This window comes from Alligator mississippiensis, chromosome 3 (genome assembly GCF_030867095.1).
Source record: "Alligator mississippiensis isolate rAllMis1 chromosome 3, rAllMis1, whole genome shotgun sequence".
Classification (NCBI taxonomy): Eukaryota; Metazoa; Chordata; order Crocodylia; family Alligatoridae; genus Alligator; species Alligator mississippiensis.
In genome coordinates this window covers 159332510-159357689 of record NC_081826.1, presented here as the reverse complement: position 1 = coordinate 159357689, position 25180 = coordinate 159332510, and the positions used below count along the sequence as shown (strand labels likewise).

Sequence of the window (25180 nt, the reverse complement as noted above, 5' to 3'; positions counted from 1 at the left end):
AAACAGAAAACCCAGATCTCTGATCATCAGAAATTTCAATTATTGCATCATAGATACTGCCATGCTCATAGTGAAGAGGCTTCAGAGCTCTCCCATCTTGTTCCACTCAATTGTTTCACAGTTGGAGAAGGCACATGGCGGATAACATCCCAACAGTGTGTTGAACCTGAGAAAAACACATAAATGCGTTGCACTAGGTCAAAGAAACTATTTGACTCCAAACAACATTTGGCAGCATCATTGACAACCAAATTCAGAGTATGTGTACAGCAAGGAACAAAAAAGTCCTGAGGATTAATTTACATTACTCTCCTTTGTACACCATTGTCTTATCCTTCATATTACTCCCATTGTCATAGTCTTGGCCACGTAAGTTCTCAGAAAATGATGTTCCTTCAAGCTCTTGGAGTATGCTTTCCATCATAAAAGCACCAGTCTTCTCCTTCAATGGTACAACGCCCCCCCAATTTTTGTTTATGAGCACTTCATCATTATCCACATTTGCAGATTTTGCCACATCTACAAAGAGAATGATCATTGTCATCTGCTCAACATGACTTGCATCTTGTGTGAAATCCAGAATTATTGAAAAGTATTTTGCAGAATGGGCAGCTTCTAAGATATTCTCTTTAACAGCATTTGCTAGGATTTGAATCAGTTCATTCTGCAGCCTTTTCCCAGGGTAATGAACATGTGTTTCATGGTCACTTATTTTACGTAGATGCTCCTTCATGACTGGATCAAACAAAGCCAGGTATTCAATACATTTTAAGAAGTTTCTATTACCAGCACTGTATAATTTTTCATTTGCCTCACAGAATGCCAAGTTTTGCCCACTGAGAACTCTCACTAAAGCAATCAGTCGCTGCAATATTTGCTGCCAGTATTCTTCTTGTTGCTTGATCCCACATAAATTTTCTTCATCAAAGGTTTTCTGTTTTTTCAATCGCAGTTCAAGTTCTTTCCAGTTTTGGAAATTTCCCAAATGTTCACTACTTTTTTCATGAGAAGAGAGAATTACAGATATGTTTCTCCAGTCCTTTGAACTGTTTTCATTAAGTGATGATGCACCAATTGCTTTACTGCTAAACAGCTTGCAGCAGAAGCAAAACACTGCGTCTTTTGACACTGAATATTGTAGCCACTGTCAATGCATTTCTTCCCCATTGGTGAGTTTCTTCTTGTAATGACATGCAGAGAATTTTCTTTTATTTCCATCTTTAGGGACGGGAAATTCCTGAACTTGTTTGGGTCCATATTCCACCAGAATTAGTCACACATGGTCATCATATCTAGGCCATGTAGCAGGGTCACCATACTGTAACTTGTCTGCACCTTCCTCATTGTCCCAGGGAGAGACAGATGGAGGCCTCAGAACACCCTCCCATGGCAGGACCCAAGGCAGGGCTGACCCACCTAGAGAAGAAAGAGAGAATCCCTGAAGGCAGGGCACACTTACCTTTTGTAGGAAAAACAGAGCCAGATGAACCACGCTGAGACGAACCGCCGGTGCAGTTCATGAGCTGCTTTTATTGCCAGCTGGGAACAGTGCCAGCTGATGACATCATTAAGAATTGCCACCTGGCTGATTTAGAAGCTAGCAGTAGAGAAATGGAGAGGAAGGCAGCATCACCACTGGGGACAGAAGGGGAGGCTGCTCCCCAGGCTGCACCTGGGCAGCGTTGGCAACCTGAAAAGTATACTGGCAGGGACCTGATGGAGGGGTCCAGGATTTATTGAACAAGGCACTACGCCAGCCTGGTAGGGTGACCAGGCTAAAGAGGACAGTGTCAAGGGACCTTGGAGCCCTGTACCCCAACTGTTCCTTGTCTTTCTTCTTAAATGGTTCTGAGTTTCACAGGGCCCTGAAGCAGGGAGAAGGGGCCAAGGGCAGCCTCCATGGGCCAGGAGGAGCCAGGATGGCATGGCAGATGGCAGCATAGTGAGGGAAGACCCGGCATTTTGACCAGGACAGTCCGACATCCCATGGGCAGCTCACACTGAAAGAAGCTGGGTGACGAGTGAGGAGAAGAGGAGGCAGGCAAAGACATCAGAAGGGCAAGCCGGTGGTCCAACAGCTGGCTAATCTGAGGGTTGGCGCATGGCTGGGGTGTAGGGGAGGTGGAACCCCAAGAATGCTCGCTAAAGGCAGTGCCCAGTCCGCAAGGAGTGACAAGAGGGAGCCCCAACACTGAAGGAAAAGACCAGGTCATTGTAGGCAAGTATTGGGGCCTCCTTCGGGGTGAACATGACCTAATGCCAACGCCACCGGAACACACCCTGTGGCCTGTATGCTTCAAAGCAGCAAGAGATCGCCTCAACGAGGCCAGACGGGTGCACTCATCTTTCACATATGTACCTTCTGCTCCCTTATTATCTTTATCTATCTCAAGTTCAGCACATATGTCTGTAAGTAAGTACATTTTCTCAGTTTCAATGTCAGTTTGATGCTGTGAGCTGCCTTTATCTTGAAGTAAGCTGCCTTCATCTTGATGTTGTGAACTGCTTCCATCTTGATGTGGGTGAAATCAAAGATATTTCAGGAAGGAACCCTCTTGCTTTGCTTGTTCTTTTGCCTGTTCAGCTTTTCATTTATGATACTGAGCTCCAGACTTTTTTTTTTTTCTATCTGCCATGGTACCATTCCCCTGAAACAGCTTTAAACTGTTTCAAATAAATTATCAATATAGAGAACAATTAATCTAAGTACAATTTCAAAGAAAATTCTGACTGTGATTACATTAATAATGTGGACAATTGATTAAATTATCTCAAAAGAAATATGGCTAGGCACTGCGTAAAGTGATCTAATGGGTGAACCACCCCTGCAATCAGGAACGTATTTGTTAATATGTACAACTAAGGGTGTAAACATGGTAACTGGTTATCTAACGTTGGTCAAGACTGTGTGGTCAAGCAGATGTTTTCATGTTTATCAAGGAGCTTTGTAAACTAAGTATTATTTCCTGTGTATGGTACTCTACTAATTGACATCTGTTATCTAGTAGGTAGCCAGGTTCTCCCAGCAAATGAATACTTCCTTAGCATGGTCCTCTGTAAAGTAAATTGTCATTGTCCATTGAGTAGTTATGTTTACTTATCTCACACATCCCGTCAGATTTCTGGGTCAACCAACCTTACATGTTCTGTACACAAAGTCATACAACTCTTTCCTTATACAACAATGATACAGGCATTATATAATGAGCTAATTAAAGAAGATCTTTTGAGCTTGCTAGCAATTGATTCTGCATTAACACACATATTCTAAATGCCTATGTATCTCTCACATGAGTATCCAACCATAATATGTACATAAAGGCTTACCTCTAGCTCAACTTACTTTAAAAAAAAAATCACAATCTTTCTTACAAAAATTAAATGTAATGATTCAGCAATTCTACTCCAACCATTTCTAGACATTATAAAATTGAGAATATTAAACATGGCCACTCAGGTGTACCTACAATAATAACTACATTTGTACATCAGTTCTACATCATATAAATTTAATGAGATCTACAAAATCAAACCAAGAAATTCCTAAGTTGAAGCCTGTTTCCTGAATTATGGGCACAATACATATCTGTACCTGGAGTTGGCGTATTTTGGTCATCTTACCCTTGATGAAATCTTAAATGCAATTGATGAACTCTAGGGTGCTTTAGATTTTAAAAATGGTGGTTGGAAGGGAGAAGGAAGATGTAAGAAATCAATGTCACGAGCTGTAAGATGATATAGGAGTAGGGGTTCGTTTTTTAGGATGACGTTGCCAGTGGTATGGCTCTTGTCATAAATCCACTTGAGAGTTGAAAAGTTAGGAGTTGTGATTCTACTGATCTTTCCTCTGAGATCTTTTTAGAGGTCTTTCTCCTCCTACTGAACAAAAGGTCTTAGACCAAAGTGGAGCCATAGCCAGCCAGGGCTGTTATTTAGAATAATGTTCCTATTATTTTGTTCTGCATATAATTTTGGCACCCTAGGCAACCACCTAGTTCGCCTAATAGTTGGACCAGCCCTGACTGGGGATGACCTTGGAGGAGTCTCCCTGGTGGATTTCCAGGTCTGGAACATGTGAGCAGGAGCGAGTTGCATGGGCAGGGTAAGCTACTAATGCTGCTGCATAGATGCACCCTAAAAGTAACAGGGCCAGGACACAAAACATTTACAATGGTTTAATTTACATTGTTTTCCTACTCTGATATAAATTTCCACTGAGATCTGGAGCAGACAGACAAGCAGCTATTCTGGATTAGCTGCACATGATCAATTGCTGTCACTGCACCTCATCACTAGATGCTAGGGAAGCAGTGAATAGCCTGTCTTGAGCAAATGGCTGCCATGGGATGAGCTATGGACAGACAACACCTATACCAATATAACTTACACTGGTGTCATTTTACCTCTTATTTTTCTCAGATTCACACAAGATTCAAGCTATGTCAGTACAGGCTTGGATTTCATGGGTTTGTTCCTTTTTTACACTGGTATAATCACTGATTATATCAGTACAGAGGTGGTTAAACATGTTAGTCTGAAGTCATGTACAACATAGGGCTGGGTGACACTTTAGAGACTTACCTGATTCAGAGGCATGAGATTTCATGCATAGGAGCCAGTGATACACTCCCATCCCTTTTGGGATCTTTCCTGCCACACCTTTGATGGGAGATATAAACTTACAAATTTAGCACGAATGGAATTAACAGCTACTTTTATAGTGCCTCAGCTCAGTAGGATGTCACCCTGTTACCAGTCCTAATAGTCTCCCGCCACCCCAAGGTAGGCACAGGACTCTATGAATGTTACTCAGTTCATATCAGTCTTTAACTCTGGTGACCGGTTACTGGCTGGACTCACCCGTAACTTATTGTGCCTTCTCTCTCTCTTTTTACAATGTTACTGAGTCTCACCTGCTGATCAAGTGCCATCTCAGCTGACCAGTCGGGTAAGTATATAAACAGGTCCTCCTCTATGGCAGGTTGTCTACCTGCTCTGATGAAATTTGTTCCTACCCTGCACCTCCACACAGGGGAACTCTCACTCCTCTGCAAGTCTCTCTCAACTTCTCTTGCTGCTCCCTTTCCGGTGGTTGTTACCATGTTGACTTCTGTTTTTATCGTCACCTTGCCTCACCTGTTGTGAGTCAGATCCCTAACACTTTCCAGGTGGGCTGACCCATGAAGCAGGCTACTACCTGATTACTCCATCTCGCGGGCACTATGCTGTCTCTCAGCTTGGGTCTCATTCCTTGTCTATTCAAGAAACAGGGATTTAATAGCTCCCTGTTACACTATGAATAGTTGGACTGGCAGAACAAAAAGGATCCACCAAGACTGGTGGACAGTAAGTGTTGTTTCAAATTAAATCAGCCTGTTGGAGGCAGTTAGGAGGTGATCCAATCACACCCCAATTTGCTCATCTACTTGGTATACAAAGGATACCTTCTCAGCTTTTCAATTTATGGACCTTCCCCAGGCTGCTTTGTGTTGGGGGGTAGCATACTGAACCTATGTATTTTAGCTTCTGTGGGTCTCATTTGGCTCCAGCACCATCTCTGGTTTTACCCTCTGGCATGCTTCTTTGGTACAGACATTGTCCACAGCTCCTTTATGGAAGTAGGACATCCAGGACCAGCTGTCACAGACCCCCAGGACCAGTGATGACCTCCAGTAGCCAAATCTCATGCTTTTCCAGAATCCCAACATTTGTGTCTACAAGCGAGATTTTCTGGGACATGTAATATATGAAACAAACGTGTACAGATGTTGTAATAGTCACCAAAATCAAATATACCTTACTTTTGCTAGCAGAAGTAATATACAGATCTAGAAAAAGTGACAATGATATAAAAAAAAAAACAACTACACACATTTCCCTGCCTTAGTTTTCTCACTGATCTCAAGTATTTTTTGGTCTTAGGTCAGAATTCATGTGGCTTCTTCTCTAGAACTCAGTCTTTTCTTACTCCTACAGCCAACTTTCCACTTTGGGTCTCTTTGTGCTCTCCAAAATGGATAATGAGAAGTTCTTCCTCAGATAATTCCAGTCCCCTTTATCAGGGGATAGTTTGGCCAGCCTTCTGAGGATATCGATTCCCCTACCAGCTGACCCATTGCCTAATGACTGCTCTCTGGGGCTTCAGTCTTGAACACTGGTTTGCTCTGAGCAGTACCATTTCTTATCCAAGTAGTTTCTTCAATGAACTGGACAATCAGCAACATTTAATGACACCCCATCATTAGTCCTTTGTCAAGTGCAAGATTTTCTCCTGTCACCTCATGTGGCATTAGTTCAATATGGAGGCAAATGACAGCAGAGGCAGCAAACAACCTCCACACACAAAACGGAACTCAAGTCCAACACAAGTACAATATAGTTTCCAATATTAAGCAGAATTCATAAGCTGTATACGGACACAATGCCCAAATTAGTATGCATGCACACACCCACACCATTTATAAAGAAAGGTATGATCTGGACCAAGGCCGTAGAACCAGTTTCTCATCTCCTAGTCAGGAAGACATCCTAATTTAGGAAAATTTCCAATAGGACTTAATCACATACTCTATTAATGTGCATAGTACAATAGTGTCCTTATCCAAAACTAGAGTTATTAGGCCTTACAAGTAATACAATTAATAAATTGTGTGTGTTAAGATCAGCTCTGAAAAAACTGAAGACATTTGTTAATGTATGTGTTTGTAAATGGCAAAAAAAGAAAAAGCACTAAAAACCCAGCCTAGCTTGGTTTCAACTGATGTGTTAACAATGGGGAAAAATGTAAATTGACACTTTGGAGCTATTAAAATTCAACAGAGGTTTTGTCTCTTGAACTGAGATTTTGCAGGCGATTAGCCTACAGTATGAACCGATACACTTGAATACATCAGAAAAAGACATTAACAACAGCCTGGCTACTTTGTTTAGAAAAGCAGCCACTGTGTCCCATAGTGGATTTTTGTCAACCAAAGTTTCATCTGAATGTTGAATATACTGAGTCATTGTGCTTGTATAGCACCAGCATTAATACGATGGACTGTTACAGCTTCAGAAGCATTGGTATGATCTATCAGGTCAATAATATGCATGTTAAATAGTCTCTCTAGCACTCCTGAATACTGTAAACAGCAGAGCTAAGATTTATCAGGTGAGCAGAGCTAAGGTTTATCAGATGGAAATCCACTTTTATAAGAAGACTAAATCATTAAAGACCACAGTGTTCAAAATAATGCAAGTCTGTAGATGATACCAAGCTGGGAGCAGTAGTAGATATGCTGGAGAGTAGGGTTAGGATCCAAAGAGACCTCAACAAATTGGAGGATTGGACCAAAAGAAATCTCATGATGTTCTATAAGGAAAAGTGCAAAGTCCTGCACTTAGGACAGAACAGTCGATGCACCAGTAAAGGCTGGGGACTGACTGGCTGGGCAGCAGCTCTGCAGAAAAGGACCTGGGGATTACAGTGGACAATCAGTTGATTATGAGTCAAGAGTGCGCCCTAGTTTCCAAGAAGGCTAATGGCATACTAGGCTGCATTGGCAGGAGTGTTGTCAGCAGATCAAGGGAAGTTATTATTCCCCTCTATTCATTACTGTTGAAACCACATCTGGAGTTCTGAGTCTAGTTTTGGGCCCCCCACTACAGAAAGGATGTGTACAAATTGGAGAGAGTCCAGTGGAGGGCAACAAAAAAGCTTAAGTGGCTGAGGCACATGACTTCTGAAGAGAGGCTGAGGGAACTGGTCTTATTTAGTCTAGAAAAGAGAAGACTGATAGGGGATTTAATAGCAGCCTTCAACTACCTGAAGGGTGGTTCCAAAGTGGATGGAGCTAGACTGTTCTCAGTGGTGACAGATGACAGAACAAGGGGCAATGGTCTCAAGTTGCAGCAAGAGAAGTTTAGGTTAGATATTAGGAAAAAACTCTCTCACTAGGTGGGTAGTAAAACACTTGAACAGGTTACCCAGAGAGAATGTGGAATATCTATCCTTGGAGGTTTTTAAGACCTGGGGTAGACAAAACCTTCACTGGGATGATGTAGTTGGGGATGGTCCTGTTTTGAGGAGGGGGTTGGACTAGATGACCTCCTGAGGTCCCTTCCAAACCTAATTTTCTATCATTCTATGATTTTCTGAGGCATGCTTTGAGTCTAAAAGAAGGGTTGAGAACTATTAGTTTCAGAAAGGGATTCTACCAGCCTTTCTCCTGCAAAGTTCATGGGGCTGGATAGATTGTAGAGGCCATGCAGTTCATTTTCTGGCTGTAACCATTATTTCACAACCTTTACTTCACTGAGCATGCTGGGTCTTCTTGTATAGTTTGGGACTGGTCAAAATGGCCAGACAGGTTAGGTAGGGTGAGGGACAAGGATAAAACATACAGTCCAAATATGCACTGCTGTTTACAGTTAAAGAGATACAAATACGAAACCAATAGTTGCATAGTGCAATGGCTGCATTTATAAAAATTCATTCATTTCCATTATATCAATATGTTCATCTTTTTCCATGTGCAAATGAATGTTTTGCTCAAAACAGGTAGGCATAATGACCAGATATGCCTGTAAAAATGCTGCTTTGTGGTTTTTAAGAGGTATGCACTGTTCTTTGTGAATGTGCTTCTTCCACCTGCATTTAGAAACGGTTTAAGTCTGTAGCTACATAGAATAATGCTCATTAGCAGTGGACCTATTCATCAGTCCTGATTCTCATCAAACGTCAACTGGGAGGCAGTGCTGTTTATTAAGCAGGGCATTGGATCTGCAAACCAGAAGACCTGAATTACAATCTCTAGTCTGCTACTAGCCCAGCACTGACCTTGAGAAAATGACTACACTTTGCTATCCCTCAGTTATCCCTCCAAGACTTTGTCTATCTATTTAGTATATAAGCCCTTCAGGGCATTGACTGCTTCTTACTGTATGTATAGAGAATGCATTGCACAAGATGGCTTTGATCTCATCTGAGGTTTCCATATGGCACCATACTACAGGAGACTCGAGTATAGTTTTAGTTTTGACATCAGTACTGAACATTAATAAAAATGCAAATCTCTGTGCATTTATAATAAACTTAAACAACATGTTACTGTAATAATTAGAGAAAATGTTTTATATCCCATGATTACAGTAGTGCATGGGTCAGAGATAATCTTGATGGCTCATAAATCTGATTTATGATGCCGGTTTGCTTCTGTTTTCCTTTCTTTTATCCAGTGTAATGAACCAAGCTGAAAAATCTTGCCAAAGCGCATAAATTAACTTCCCAGTATCCACATGGTGGACTATTAGTTTTCTTTATGGGCTTTTCCTGGCTTTTATCACAACAGCATCTTACAACCATTAATGAATTTACCCTTACCACAGCAGCCCGAGGTAGAGAAAGAACCTTACTGCTATCATTGGGAAACTGACACTGAGTTAGTGACATGTCTCAAATCATGCAGAGAGTACACTGCAGAGCTAGGACTTGAACTCAGGAGACTCAATCTAATACCATACCCGCAGAAACAGCCTCCATACTTTATATGGTTTGGTTACAGAACTGCAAGAAGTCTCATGAGACATCTAGACAACTTAGTATACTTAATATAAACTTAACATCTTCAGCTGTGGTGACCTCAAGCCTATTGAGGTGGTCTGTGAAACCTGCCTTCTAAACACTACATTACAAATCAGCTACTTAAGGGGAGAGGAGGGTGAAGAGAAAGGGGAAGCTAATCAGACCTTTCACTCAGCAGTGCTCATTAGCCCACTTGAAGCAATGCGTGGATACAGCTACATTGCTTCTGATTCAGGGCATAGCCTACACAGAGCAGCAGGGTGTCCTAGAATGAACCATTGTCAGGTATTGGCAAGTTTACTATCTAGACATGGCCCCAGCTGTTCATCTGAATCTGGAAATTCTGAGTAGTGTGGTTACTGTATAGCCTGATTACTGTAGTGGGATTACTGTATAAACTGATTTTTGTGTGAGTTGCCAAAAGAATGGCTCCTTCCAGCTAATTGCAGTATTTGTTGTTGTTGCTGTTGTTTAATTTGGTTTATTGGTTTTTTTATTTTTTCTGACTGCTTTGGTTTCATCTGTGTAGGCAATAAGGAGACTTTGAGACAGCGCAGTTTCTTTTTAGAATATTCATTTCTCTTGTCTTGATAGATAAAAGCAGAGCTACAAGACAAGCAGAACGACTGGTACAAGATAGATTAATAAAAAGAGATAGCTCTCTGTTTCCTACTAGAACAACAGCTGCAATATCATCATGGGCTCCAAAAGGACAGAAATGTGTGTCTGTGGTCATTGTTCAGCTTTGGCAAGCAACTGTGGAGATACTGTGCCGGCAGCTATTGATACGTAGGGTAAGTCTCTTTTACTGCTTTTGTGAGAATTCACTTTGCATTACCCATGGTACTTTGCAATTTTGCTGTTGAAATATGCACCACTGACAAGTCATCTTAACCCAGATAAAGTCAGCAGAGCCTAGTATGCAGAACAGCATTTCAAAAGCCAACAGCCAATTTTCCTGTTCAACAATTGTGCATTGAGCTGATTCCTAGATATGAATATCTCTTTCAATGAGAGTTTCCCAAGGGAGGGGAAATCCAAAAGCTGGGACTGAAAGTGAAATTCTGAGGGGACTTTAGCATGAAGCTTTGCCTGGCAACATTTTTGCTGCAAAAACAAGAGAAAAATCACTGGTCCTAATCCTCCTGCTTACATATTTTGGCAGCTTCCTTTTATTTAAAAAGGAAATACAAATAAAAATTCATCTTGTTCCTATTTTGGAAAGAGACCAGTTGCTAAGACAAGAATGTTGGTTTTATTTTTTATTTTTTAAATCCCCGTAACTTTTTTTGCACTGGGTCTTTGATCATATAGGAAAAGGTACTTTATTTTCTCCTTTTTACAATCATAAAATAAAAAAGAGCACTTAAATGCAACTCTGAGATGTTTTAGTGCTCAGATTTTACTGGTTAGTTATTCTGGATAAGTTATCATAAACCAACAAGGACTTTTTATAGCCCTTGGCTTGGGTTCTACTATTGTCAGTTCTATGCCAGAGGAACTCCGTTGATTTCAGTGAAGACTGAAATCAAATGGGAGTAGAATCCGGTCCTACATATTTCCTGCTTCTACATTTTCTTCCCATGTTTGTGTCCTTTATACTTTTTGTTTTTTAACAAAATGGTTATTTTAATATTAGCAAAGTTTGGGGCTTTGACTATACAAGGTTTAAACAAGGATGATCCTGCCTTGAGCAGATGATTGGACTAGATACCAGCCTGGGGTCCCTTCCAGCCCTATTTTCTTTGATTCTGTACACCTAGATGCAAACACACATACAAACTTTCAATGCTGTATGTGCTATATTTTAGCATGTTCCAAAATGAGACTTGCAGATAGGATCATAGGGGGAAATATGGTTTAAGATAATGGAAATCTCTTCATTAGACACATTCACCTGCTGTTATACTTGATAACACGCATGCCCACTCCACTGTTTCCATTTCTCTTTCAATCTGTTAGTACCTCTTTGCAACTGCTAGGAGCATTGATATGGGAAAAATAGATTTTAAAAGTAGCACTATCACCATGGTCACTTATTTCCCCATCATGGAGGGTTTCCAGATATGAACTTTTTTACTTGGATTAAGAAAAGCTGTCTAATTTTGGAACAGAGAGCATCTTATTTTTGTCTTAGAAATAACTCCTTTAATTTCTCATTTTTTACATCTCTTGAGCAATTTAACTGAGCCAGAAATTTTTAATCCAGTTGTTTAAAGGTATCTCCACTTCATCCTCCCCAACCCCAACCCAATATATTATTATTGTTATAGCTGTGCTTACAGGCCCTAATTAGTTTGAGATCCCCCTTGTACTAGGTGCTGTACAAATATACAAATACACAACCGGGGCTCATAGTAGAGGTGATATCTTTTATTAGACCAACAAGATTTTTGCAAAAAAAATTCTTTAATTGCAACCTTTCGGACACAAATACCCTTCCTCAGGCATCGGAGAAAAGATTGTAAAAGTCCTCCTGGGTAGAAATGAAAGCTCATATTTCATAGGGTTTCACAGAGGAGTCAAAAGATGGAAAGCTCACTCCTCTGGGTGCACAGTTCTTAGCTGATAGGTGTCTCTCAGCTCTCTTGAGAGGCTTTGTGATATGCAAATTACCTTGAGCAAAGGCAGGAGCAGTATCTCAGGTTAAAGGCAGTAAAAAAATTGCTTCCTGTTTGGGAAATTATGAAAATTTCATTTTAAAAAATTGGCTAAAATTTCTACCCAGGAGGACTTTTACAATCTTTTCTCCAATGCCTGAAAAAAGGGTGTTTGTGTCCTAAAGCTTAAAATTAAATAATTTTTTTTGCAAAAATCTTGTTGGTCTAATAAAAGACATCACCTCTACTATGAGCCCCGATTGTGTATTTGTATATTTGTACAGCACCTAGCACAATGGGGATCCCAGACAAATAGGGGCCTGTAAGCACAACTATAACAATAATAATATATTGGGTTGGGTTTGGGCAGGATGAGGTGAGGCCTTTAAACAACTGAATTAAACATTTCTGGCTCAGTTCAATTGCTCAAGATATCACCTCTACTATGAGCCCTGATTGCTTTTTCCTCTAGACCAATGCAGCTACAACCTGGATACCATATGAATACACAAGAATATGTGGTACCTGCCCCAAATTCAGACTCTAAGGCATTAGTTCTGCAAAGCTGTAGGTTTTACTTTAAGCACTTGGGAAGGTGTGAGACAGATTCTATAACTATTAATTAGTTTCTGTGACACTTGGAGGAAGTCAGCTGATATTATATACAATTTACCAAGGCAATCTTAATTTCAGTACTCACTGGGTGCATCTACATGTGCAATTAATGCACAAAAAGCTTACTGCACAGTAAAATACTGTGCAGTTAGCTTTCTGTGACAGCACATCTACCCACAGGAGCAGTTCAGGGCAGGGGAATGAACACCTACCCTCCTCTCCTGCCATATGGTAGCCAGGGGGAGCTCTAAGCATATGGTACCCTCCCGCACAGCTCTTTCCCAGCCTTCTGCCCCTATTAGACAACCCGGACAGGGAGTCTGGGAAAGAGTCCCCCCCCTTCAACTCTTTCCCGGCCCTCTGCCCTGACTGTCCAAATTCCTGCAGAGCCAGGGGCTCGCAGCTGGCTGCCACACTAGCGGGGCAGCTCCCAGCTGCCCCTGGCTGAGCGGAGAGTCTCTTAGATGAGCAGGGAGGGAACAGCTCCCCAGTCCCGGTGCTACTCAGCTCCCCACTCCTGTGGTGATCCAGGAGCCCTGCAGCACCAGGATGGAAGAGGAGGGCAGAGAGGGACCTGGTCCCCACACCGATCAATTACCAGCTCCTGGGTGAGCGAAGAGCTGAGCAGTGCCAAGACCAGGCTTTCTGCTGGCGTGGTTGACTGGGAGCAAATTTGGTCCTAATCAGCATCTACATGAGCCCTACTGTGCAGTTAGTTTAGTACCTGTATTTAGTTTATGCATACAGTTACAGGGTGATGGTTTACTGTGCAGTATATTAGCCTACTGCACAGTAAATCATCTCATGTAGACACATCCACTAGGCCTCCACTATAGTCCCCAAACTACTCCCATGCCTGAAAATTCACATGTATAAAGTTTTGCAGAGTTGTAGAGTAATATTAGCTCTCCTATAGTTTTAATATTTTCCGTACCACTTACATCATCTTCCAATGATTCTGGTTGTTTTATGGCTACAAGGTGGATGCATTTTGCAAAATCAAGTTCTACATCAGTATCAATTTGAGCTCTTCCTAATAATGATACAGAAAATCTTGTGAGGACAAGTAATTGGGGGAAATTAACTAATCATCAAGGATGGCAGTGGGCCATTATAAAATAATACCTTGCCTTGCAAGTATTGTGCTTTTCCCCCATGCACCCTCTTCCCCCTCCCCACTCCAATTCAGTAATCACTCACTTTCATAGGTAATTCAGTACCAAAGAGTTCACGTTTGTTTAGTTAGTTTTTTTAAGGGCTTTACTTTTATATGAAGTAACTCTCAAAAAAACTAATGCTGCTGCTAGCAGAGATGAGTCAGAACCACAGCTCCAGAGACCTGTACAACCCAAGCTTTTTGGAAGGTTGACTTCCAAACTAGGTCAGGGTAATGGTGATTGATAACATCAAACCAAAGCACTGAATCCTCTTAGGGATAATTTTTCTAGGATTTTGCAGCTCTGCTTAATACTAAAGGGCTGTGGGGCAGGTGAAAGGTGTCAAAGCTTACACTGGATTTTTGAAGCATCCACTTTCGTTTCACAGACCCAGCAGCAGAGTGAAGCAGGCATAGTTGTGCTTACTTATAAGGTGGTTGGGGGTTTTTTACCCTCTTTAATCTGCCCATTCATGAGGAAAATCTGCGCAATTATGATTTCGCTAAAACTACTGCCATTTGTTTTGATCAATATTTTTCTTTTTCTGGGAAATGCCTTTTTGACTGCCACAAAAAATACTTTGGTTTGGTGAAGACATTCAATACCTTAATTAATATGTTTACAATAAGTAGAATTAATGTATAATATTTCCAGAAGAGTATCTATTCTTAGGAATTTAAATGATCAGGACTCTTCTGCCAAAAACCTATATGTTAAAAGAGGCCCATCTTGCTGGACTATATTGATTATGATGAACTTTGTTTAAATGGAGCAAGGCTTCTGATGGGTTTTCTCCCAGCTTGCCTACTGGACTGCTCAGGATCTCTGGTTTCCAGCTTGGGGACAGCTCTACCACGCAGATTACCCGAAACCACTCCAGGGCTTTGAGACTTGTTGCTATTGGGTGTGGTCCAGGGAGTCGCCAGATGTCAGAAGAACAAGCTTCTCTATTTTGGAAAAGTCTATCCCAAATGTTTTGATATTATCTAAAATCTGTGGCATTTCCTGATTATGAAGAACTTTTTGGAAGTGTTATTTTTTTTGTTCTAAATCCAAATAAAAGATTTTTTGCTAGGACACAATTATGCCCTAGCAAGCTCCTCTTAGTCCTGCCCCTGCTCACCAAGCCTCTAATGACAAGTCACAGTTGTGCAGGTGAGAGGCAGTCAGAGCAGGTTTTTTGCCTTACCGTGTGACTGTTTCACTAAGCTGAACAGCACTAAGCTGATTAACATTTGTTTGGCTTACAGGGTAAGGTCTGATCAGGCCCAAAGAGGCTTTTTCACAAAAGTTTATTCACAAAACAGTAATTGTTTTCTCTTGGTGTTAAAGAAGCCAATTAAGTCTATAAACATTTTTTCCAAGGCAATCTTAATTTCAGTTCTTAGTATGCCTCAGCTGAACATCCTAAATCACTTTGGTGCATGGGTGCCTAGTACATGGGGGCCCAAGGGCCCTGGCCCACCTCAGGAAGAGTGTTATCACCTGAAATGTGTACAACTTTCCACATGTCTATCATCTTAGCGCCCCCTCTCTCCCACTCCCAGCATCTATGTTTGGTGCTTTAAAAAAGTTACTCAGGGGATTCACATTCTAATGCCAGATCCCTATGACAAATTTGTAAATTAATAACAAATGGAAGTTTATTGGTTGAAATTATAAAATCACTCTTAAAGAGTCTACTTCCATTTGAGCTGTGGTGAAATTAAAAATTTGGTAAGTTGTGGATAATTTGACTGTCACCAGAGAACTTGTCTGATCCAATTTGGACCCATATCTGTTGTATAAAATTTGTATAATACTATTTTACTGGCCCAAGCACAATTCAGCAAATATTGTATATTGACTCCCACTGAAGTTTCATAGATTTCATAGACATTCGGGCTGGAAGGCACCTCGGAAGATCATCAAGTCCAGCCCACCACCTGAAGGGCAGGAAGTCAGCTGGGGTCATGGGGTCATAGGATCCCAACAAGATAAGCATCCAATTTACTCTTGAAGGTGTTCAATGTAGGTGCTTGAACCACCTCTAATGGCAGGCTGTTCCAGACCTCGCGGGCTCGTACAGTAAAGAAATTCTTCCTTATGTCCAGCCTGAAACAGTCTTGCAGTAGTTTATAACTGTTCGAACTCGTTATATAACTCATTTATAACTGTTCACCAGAGTATCCCTTGGGGCGCTGTGGTGAACAAACGTTCCCCCAGATACTGGTGGTCACCCCTGATAAACTTGTAGGTGGCCATCAGATCACCCCTGAGCCTGCGCTTTTCCAGGCTAAAGAGCCCCGTGGCTCTCAGCCTGTCATCATAAGGTCTGTTTTCCTGACCTCTGAACATGCTCATGGCTCTTCTCTGGACTCTCTCAAGCTTCTCCACATCCTTTTTGAATTGTGGGGCCTAAAACTGGACGCAGTACTCCAGCTGCAGCCTCACCGAGGCCGAGTACTAAGGGAGAATGATGTCCCGGGATTTGCTTGAGAAGCATCTGTGGATGCAAGCCAGCGTTTGTGATGCTGCGGCTAGTAAAGCAACCAATTGTAGGTTCATGTCCATCGTGTGGTCAATGATGACCCCCAAGTCTCTTAACCCAAGTTAAGAGACTATGTATGTAGTTAAAGTTAAGTGTGTGTTTAAGTGATCTGCTAAATCAGGGTCCAAATATCAGTCCTTTCACCATTCTGGTCTGCCATCCTGGCAGCCCAAAAGTAGTAGACAGCTGGATGAAAGAGCAATTCTGTGATTCCTCTTTCACAGGAACTCTCAGATGGCATCAAGCTAGTTTGATGCCACCTATTTCTTGGCCTCCTTCATAGATTTCATAGACATTAGGGCTTGAAGGAGCCTTGTGAGATAATTGGGTCCAGCCCCCTGCCCAAAAGGCAGGAAAGTCAGCTGAGGTCAGATGACCCCAGCAAGATAATCATCCAAATTCTTGAACGTGTCCAAAGTAGGTCTATTCCAGACTCTGGAGAGTCGGACAGTAAAGAAATGTTTTCCTATGTCAAGTCTAAAACGGTCTTCCAGCAGTTTGTGACCATTTAACCTCCTCTTCCCTTGGGGTGCCCTGAACAGACATTCTCCCAGATCCTGATGCACACCCCTTATGTACTTATAGGCTGCCACCAGGTTCCCCCTGAGCCTAGGCTTCTCCAAGCTGAGAAGTCCCAGGCCTCTCAGCCTCTTCTCATAAGACCTGCTCTTCTGACCTCTGATCATGCGTATGGCTCTCCTCTGGACTCTCTCAAGCTTCTCCACATCCTTTCTAAAGTGTGGAGCCCAGAATTGGATGCAGTACTCCAGCTGTGGCCTCACCAAGATCAAGTAAAGCAGGAGGATGACATCTTGGGCCTTCCTTGAGATGCATCGGTAGATGCAAGACAGGATTTTATTTGCCTCGCTGGCTGTGGCATCACATTGGTGACTCATTTTCATTTTGTGGTCATCATGATTCCCAAGTCTCTTTCGGTCATGGTGCTAGTGAGCGTAGCACTGCTGAACCTATAAGTATGATATGGGTTCTTTCTCCTGAGGTGAAGCACCTTGCATTTCTCTATGTTTCATAGTTTCATAGCTATTAGGGTCAGAAGGGATCTCAATAGATCATCAAGTCCTACCCCCTGCCCTGGGTAGGAAAGAGTGCTAGGGTCATATGACCCCAGCCCGGTGCCTGTCCAGTTTCTTCTTAAAGAGCCCCAAGGTAAGGGACAGCACCACCTCCCTTGGAAGCCCATTCTAGATTTTGGCAACCCTTACCGTAAAGTTCTTCCTGCTATCCAACCTAAATCTGCTCTCTGTCAGTTTGTAGTCATTGTTCCTGGTTATTCCAAAGGATACCCTGGTAAACAGAGCATCTCCTATTTCTTTCTGCCTCCCCTTCCCTCCCCACCACGATGAATTTGTAAATGGCCACAAGATCCTCTCTCAGACTTCTTATGCGGAGGCTGAAGAGATCCAGGTCCCTCAGTCTCTCCTCGTAGGGCCTTACCTGCAGGCCCCTAACCATATGATTGGCCCACCTCTGAACCCTCTTGAGGTTATCCACATCCCTCTTGAAGTGCGGTGCCCAGAACTGGATGCAGTACTCTAACTGTGGCCTGACCAGTGCTGCATAGAAGGGAAGTATCACCTCCCTGGACCTGTCCATGATGCACCTGCTAATGCATGATAGAGTGTGGTTAGCTTTACTGATTACTTCATCACATTAACAGCTCATACTCATCTTGAAGTCAACTATGACTCTGAGATCCCTTTCTGCTGCTGTGCTGCTGAGATGGTCATCCCCTAGCCCATAGGTGTGTTGGTGATTCCTTCCCACTAGATGCAGCACTTTGCACTTGTCTTTGTTGAACTGCATCCTATTCTTTTCTGCCCACTTTTCCAACATGTCCCGGTCTGCCTGAATTCGATCTCTTCCCACTAGTATGTTTACTTTACCCCATAATTTCATGTCATCCATGAATTTGGACAGAGTGTTCGCCATGCCCTCATCCAACTTGCTGATGAAGACACTGAATATTACAGGTCCAAGGACCGAGCCCTGGGGGACCCCACTGCCCACATCTTTCCAGGTCAATACTGACCTGTCCACCACCACTTTCTGGGTGTGACCCTTAACCCATTTTGTCACCCACCTGACCATGTAATCATCTATATCACAGCTGCTCAGTTTGTTTACGAGACTAGGATGAGATACCGTATTGAAGGCCTTCTTAAAATCCAAGTAGATGACATCTACCTTGACTCCTGCATCTAAGTATTTTGTGACCCGGTCATAAAAAGAAACAAGGTTAGTCAGGCAGGATCTACCTGCTATGAACCTGTGCTGCTTGCCCTTCAGTATTATTTTTCCTGCTGGGCTCCCACAAATGTGATCCTTGATAATTTTTTCAAATGTTTTCCCAAAGATAGAGGTGAGACTAACCAGTCTATAATTACCTGGATCCTCCTTCCTCCCCTTCTTGAAAATAGGGACCACACTGGCCCTTTTCCAGTCCTCTGGGACCTGACCTGAGCACCACAAGTGCTAAAACAGCTATGCCAGTGGCTCTGCTATGACACTGGCCAATTCCTTCAGCACCCTTGGATGAAGATCATCCAGGCCTGCCAACTTAAACACATCCAGCCCCAATAAGTGTCCCTTTACTAGCTCGGTGCTGACTGTTGGTGGGCTGGTGTTCCTTCTGTGCCTATTTATAATGCAATTGGGAGATATGTCTTGATCCATGTTCAGAAATACAGAGGCAAAAAACTAACTGAAGAATTCAGCCTGTCCTGTAGGGGTCCTATGTTACCCTGCGCCTTGTTTTTGCTCCCTCTGAAACTGTGCTGGCTCTCTCTCAGAATGATGCCCTCCATTAGCCTGTTGTTGATGGATTCTTTAATAATTTTTTCCAGGTTCTTTCTAGGGATTGAGGTCAAACTGATTGGACTGCAGCTCCCTGGGTCTTCCTTCCTTTCCTTCTTGAAGATAGGCACCACATTGGCCCTCTTCCAATCTTCAGAAACCTCTCCTGAGCACCATGAGTTCTCAAATATACTCGCCATTGGCTGTGCTATGATATCAGGCAACTCTCTTAGCACTCTTGGGTGCATTTTGATCGGGCCCGCTGACTTGTGGATGTCCAGCCTCTAAAGGTGTTCCCTCACAAGGTCTTCACCAATTGTAGGCATATGGTCGGCCTTACCCTGGTAATCCTATGTCCTGTCAGGCAGGGTGATCTCTTTAGGCTGGTGGAAAACCGACGCAAAGTAATCATTGAGGAGATTAGCTTTTTCTTGGGTGTCGGTTGTCAGCTGCCCCATTTGGTTCAGCCCTCCTTGCCTCTGCTTACCCTATTGTATCCCCATGCTGGGAAAAGCATGCCTGTGCTTTGGTATTTCTGAGCCATTGTACTATTCTTAGTAGGCTATTGCAGCAGGCACAGGTTTCAGCAGTCTTGAGGCTGCTCTAAGTGGGCCAGAGTAACTCTGGCCGCCAAATTAACCTTAGAGTAAGGGGGTTTATGCCATCTCTTCCTCCAAAAGCAAGCAGAGTAGAACTTGACATACTGGAAGATCTGGCCCTGGATTTTCATTCCTGTCCTACCAAGCTTGAAGGTGCATGTTGCTTCAAACTGTTGTTCTATTACAAAGTAGCAAATTGCCTGTCAAGAATGCCAGGGGCAGGGGCCTGTCAGAGAGAGAGCCCAGCCTCTGGCCCTGTGCCCCTGGCTCCCTTCCATCCTCATCCAGCCCTGCCTCCCCCGCCAGCTGTTCCCTCTGCCCCATCACTTTGGGCCTGGCCCCATTCCCCCACAGTGGCTCGGGTCTGGGCCCACTCCCGTCTCCCCCCACCCCCCACTGCAGAGGACCTGACCCCATTCCCCACTCTGCCATGGCAGGCCCAATCCCATTCCCCCCCACCGGCTCAGTGGCCTGACCTCGTTCCCCCCCACCACCGTAGTGGGCCTGACCCCATTCCCCCCCACCCGACCCTGTTTCCCTCTCCGCCAAGGCAGCCTGACCCTGTTTTCCCCTCCCCCAGCACAGTGGGCCCAACCCTGTTCCCCCCCACACCCCCTCCCCACCATGGTGGGTCCAACCCCATTACCTATCCCCCTCACACCACCACCACCTCCAAGGAGCAGGGGGGCGGGGGGGAAGCTTACCCTGCCATCCCCTCCATCCCCCATGGCCAGCACCCCATGCCACTGCCGCCTCCAGGGAGCAGGGCTGGGGGGGGCGGGGCAAGGTCATTGTTCTGTCCCCTCTGTCCCTGCCGCCATGGCGGCACTCTACCGCACTGCCACTGCCTCTTGTCCGGAAAACTCTTGGAGCACTTTGGAGCTGCCAAGACAACCAATCGGAGTGCGAATAAAGTGTGACAGACAGACAGACAGACAGACAAAGGCTTTTACATGTATAGAATAATGGCTACTGCTACTGTTTTTGTTGGATGGAAACTTCAGAGATTTTCATAGTCACTGTGACACTTTGAGATGGACCTTTATACAGTAGGAAGAATAGGGGAATGCAGTTCATGTTAGTTGTTTACCACCACCTGATATTATATTACCAGGGATATTATAAATCCACTTAAAAATATTTCTTATATACCAAATATGATGCCTTAAATATCACCAGATGCTAACTTTGAGTTTGGATGCTAAAGAGAAGTCACATTTTCCAAAAATGGAAATCTCCTGTCCATTCCAGTAGTGCCTAAACAGTAGAAGCAGCAGCCAGATATTAACTCCTAGAAGTACAAAAAGTACAAAGTGCTTAGAAAAAATTATGATATATCTAATAGTACTAAAAGGTGCAATCTATCGTGCCTATCAGACAGGCTATTAATAACAAAAATGAAAGTGTTCCTATTATTATGATTAGCACTGGAAGAGGCCTCAGACTTTATTAAGTAGTGTTTAATATTTAAAGTTGAGTATAGTCAAACTGAATATGTAAAACAGTCCCGAGTTTAGGCTTTGTTCACAACAGAAATTTCAGTAACAGTAGCAAATAGAATTACACTGTGAGCAGAATATATTTTGAATAGCAGCTGATGATAAGGGTTCAGCAATTTTATTAAACACTCAAAAGTACAAGTCTTCAGTGATGGAAGTCTGGGTGTCTAGGCTAATGTGAATTGTCTTTGCTTTTAGAGAAATATTTGAAGGGCTACTGTTTCTTTCATGATATAAGAATTGGGGCATAAGCAATCTTGAGACACATGGAGTTAAAACAGTACGTGAATCTGAAGGGAATCCAGATCAAAGATGAAGGATGCACAAAGGGGTCAGAACAGGAAGCTGGTCACCTTCCTAGTTTGTAATGATATCCATATCCATAGCATAGGCCAGGTCAGAAGCCAGGGAGTCCAGAACACATGATAGGGTAAGGAGGAGCAAGGTACTCACAAAGCAAGAACAAACAATGAGGGTGAAGGACTGAGCAGCCAGAACCCAAAGAAAGGGCCTGGCCTTATATGCTAAACCCAGCCTAACCTGCAGGCAATGAGCTTAACCCTTGCAGCTGGTGCCACTCAGATACTAGGTGGCCCTGCTGAGGGTGCAGTGTTTTCTAACACAAAGAACTCTGTTTGTTGGAAACAGGATTCTTATTTTAAAACTCTACCTAAGATACTGTATGTCCTGGGGAGACCAAGAAGAGGGATTGGGAAGCCCCGCCCACAGGGCACAGTGCGGAAAAAAACATCGAAATAAAGCGGGAAGCACAAAAAACTACTTACCTGTAGGAGGAGTGAGGCTGGAGGGACAAAGAGAAGGGCCCACGTGGTTCACAAGCCACACCTTTATGCAATTAAACCCAGCGGGTGACATCATGGGGATGCACCGGCCAGCAAGGATAAAAGCAGCCACCGGCAGTGAGGCGAGAAGAGCAAGTGAGGAGGCAGAGGCTCTCCATGCCGGCAACGGACAGAGCTGGCACGAACAGGGAATGCCCGGATGACAGGCAGCAGCTAAAGCAGCAGGGTTCCCTTGCACTGAGGGTACTGAGGCGGAGTCCAGGAGGGGAGGAGCACCGGGGATGATTTCCCCCTTGTACCTCTGAGGAAGTTCGGTGGCGGAGGTTCCAAACAACAGAGCAATCAGGATGGTGGCCCGGAGGAACAGGCTGAGACCAACCCCGGGGAAGAAGTTTTTCCACCCAGCCACTTCCAAGTATTGGGCCAGGGAGCTGGTCTGGGAGTGAAAAGGGAAGAGAGACCCCACAGGACCAGCGTCGGGGGAGTACTGCCAAGCACAGGCAGGAGTGCGGGAAGAACCAACTGGTAGGACACTGAACAGGAAGGCCCTTTTGGGGTTCTCTTTTTTTTTTTTTCTTCTTTTCTTCATTTTGTTTTCTTTACCCCTGCTTGACAGGGGAACCCATGCCAACCCCAGGGATAGAGCAGACAGGCTCAAAGGGGCCTCAGGCATAGGGCCTGAAACAACTAACGATCCTGCCCCAAGGAGGAAAGAGGCACACAATAAGGCACAAGGAACATCCACTGAGGAGAGGCGGCCGTGTTAAGACCTGGTGCCACACCAGAGGTTGGCATAAGGTTGGGGTGTAGGGGAGGTGAAGCCCCACGAATATCCTGTGAGTGGAGTGGTCATCCCTGAGGGGACCTTCAAGGCTACCCCACCACACTGAAGTAACATTCAAAGACGTGGCAGGTGAGTTTGGGGGAGGCCAGAGGGACAACCAAAGCCCACCTTGGGGTATCCATGAAGCCAGAGAGCGTGCACCCTCTACAGTACGGGTCAAGGTGGCACGCAAGCGGGCGTTCAAAGCCAGGTGGGTGCACTGTACTACTGCATTCATAAGAAATGCAACAAATTTGATGACCAACTTTCTTAATAAAGAATACCAATTTAACAATATAAATTGATTACCAATGGAGGATGCCTAATAAAATAATTTATCTTCCTTAATCACTACAAGCATTGATCTGGGAAGCTCACAATTCCTCATGTATCACCACAATACCTTTGTGAGGTAGAGAAGGGCTACTTTACAGGTGGGATACCAAGGCATTCAGTGCCTCAGAGTGACTTGCCTGGTCTCACACAAGAAGTCCCCATTGAAGCAGGGAATCTGGGTCTCTCAAGCATCCTAACTACTTAGATTGTCCTCCTTCTTTTGTGGAGAACATGCAGTGAGGCAGTATCTGCTCTAAATTATACTGGACATGCATATCCTTCTTTTAAAAGTAACTATAAACATTTATGTTAGCAGATTTAGACTTAAGTGATGCCACAAACTGAACTGGGGCATATCACTCTGCCTTGGCACACTAGTGCCTTTTTTCTGTATGCTTCCAACCCTGTGCTCTACCATCCATGCTCTCATTTTTAAAAAACCATTGAGTTGCAAAAAAGTAGGAAGGACACTGTGAAGAAACCCCCTTCTCTCTGCCCCTCACTTGGGCCAAACCAGGTGACCCCTTTATCTCCTGGTTTTCTTCTTGGTACAGGCTGGTCAATCAGGTGACCTGGCCAGATAAATTCTAAGGGGAAGGGGGGAGCACTCTCTTCCTCTGGCAGGCATTTTGAACACAGCAAGCAAATACCCAAGGCTCCTGCCTGGAGATTTACTGTAAGTAAAAAACCTTGATGCTAGCCAGGAGTTAGGAATTATGTATAGGCCAGATGCGTCTAAAAAGGATCACTGAGTCCAAGACTGTATAAGACTCGTATGCTTATGTTTGCTCAAAGTGCATTCAAACTTCCTGGTTCTAACCCCCGCTCTCTTATCAATAAAGATATCGGGTTATAGCGTGCCTTGTTGAGCTACTGGGAAGAGAGAGAGGAAGCCTTTCATTCCCATCTTGGCCAGCAAAGTTTGTCTCATTGTTTTCCCTCAGTTACCTGATACTATCTTTGGATGATTCAGGCTGAAAGAAGCACCCAGAAATATTACTGTGGGCAAAGCACCCCCAAGGTTCACAGGGTCTGTATGCCCCAGGCTGCACGGAACCCTACCAAAGACCAGTGCCCGCACGGTGGCAGTGTTACCCCAGGTTTACAGGTGTTCTCCAGGAAGTGGGACAGCTGGCTGTAGGCTTCCCAAGGGAGACTCCCGAAGCATCATTTTGGGCCTGGTACAGTGAGGTGGGTGGCTCTGTGTAGTAGCACCCCTACTACCCCTACTGTGCCACCACAGATGCATTAACTGATGCAAGGAGGTTAGCATGGAACCTGACCAAGTTGTGTGGAGAGAAGTGAGATTGACCCCATTCTTCTCAATGCTATATATGAATTCAGGAGCCCAATGATGATAGTTTAAATGTCGCTGTTGTTAACCTTCTCATGCAAAAAATACATAAATAAATAAAAAAAAACATTAAAAAAACCTGTCAGGCTTTAGCTTCTCAGCTGGGCACAGCTCAGTTTGCGGTGCTGCTTTCTTTATGGATGGAGCAGAAAAGTCTTCCTCTGCTTTCTCCACATCCATCACTGAAAGCCCCATGTAAAAATGCCCTTCCCATCAGCAAACCTTTTCACTGTGTCTCGCTAATTCTTCATAGTGCCTGCCTCCTGCATGCTTTCTCTTGGCAGACAGGGAGAAGAATATATACAGCACTGCTCCAAGAGGTTGCAACACCATACCATTTGCAACTAGTTTTTGGCCAGATTGGAGTTGCACATAGAGAGATTCCCATGCTGTGCTCTTGCTGCAGCCCAAAGAAGTCATACTGGGGGCCACCATGCCAAGAACCTGTCATCAAAGCTGTTCTGGAATGCTGAACACTCAGTCATGTC

General features: G+C 43.8%; 1 protein-coding gene across 1 annotated transcript in view; it reads right to left on the bottom strand.

The window, feature by feature from the left end:
* Positions 1–259: 259 nt before the first annotated feature.
* LOC109283921 (uncharacterized) overlaps positions 260–25180 on the bottom strand; it is a 76669-nt gene continuing 51748 nt past the window's right edge. The window contains exon 2 of the mRNA XM_019490654.2: positions 260–1093. Within this exon, the coding sequence (XP_019346199.1) occupies positions 305–1093 (789 nt within the window). The 3' untranslated portion in view covers positions 260–304. The remainder of the gene's footprint in view (positions 1094–25180) is intronic.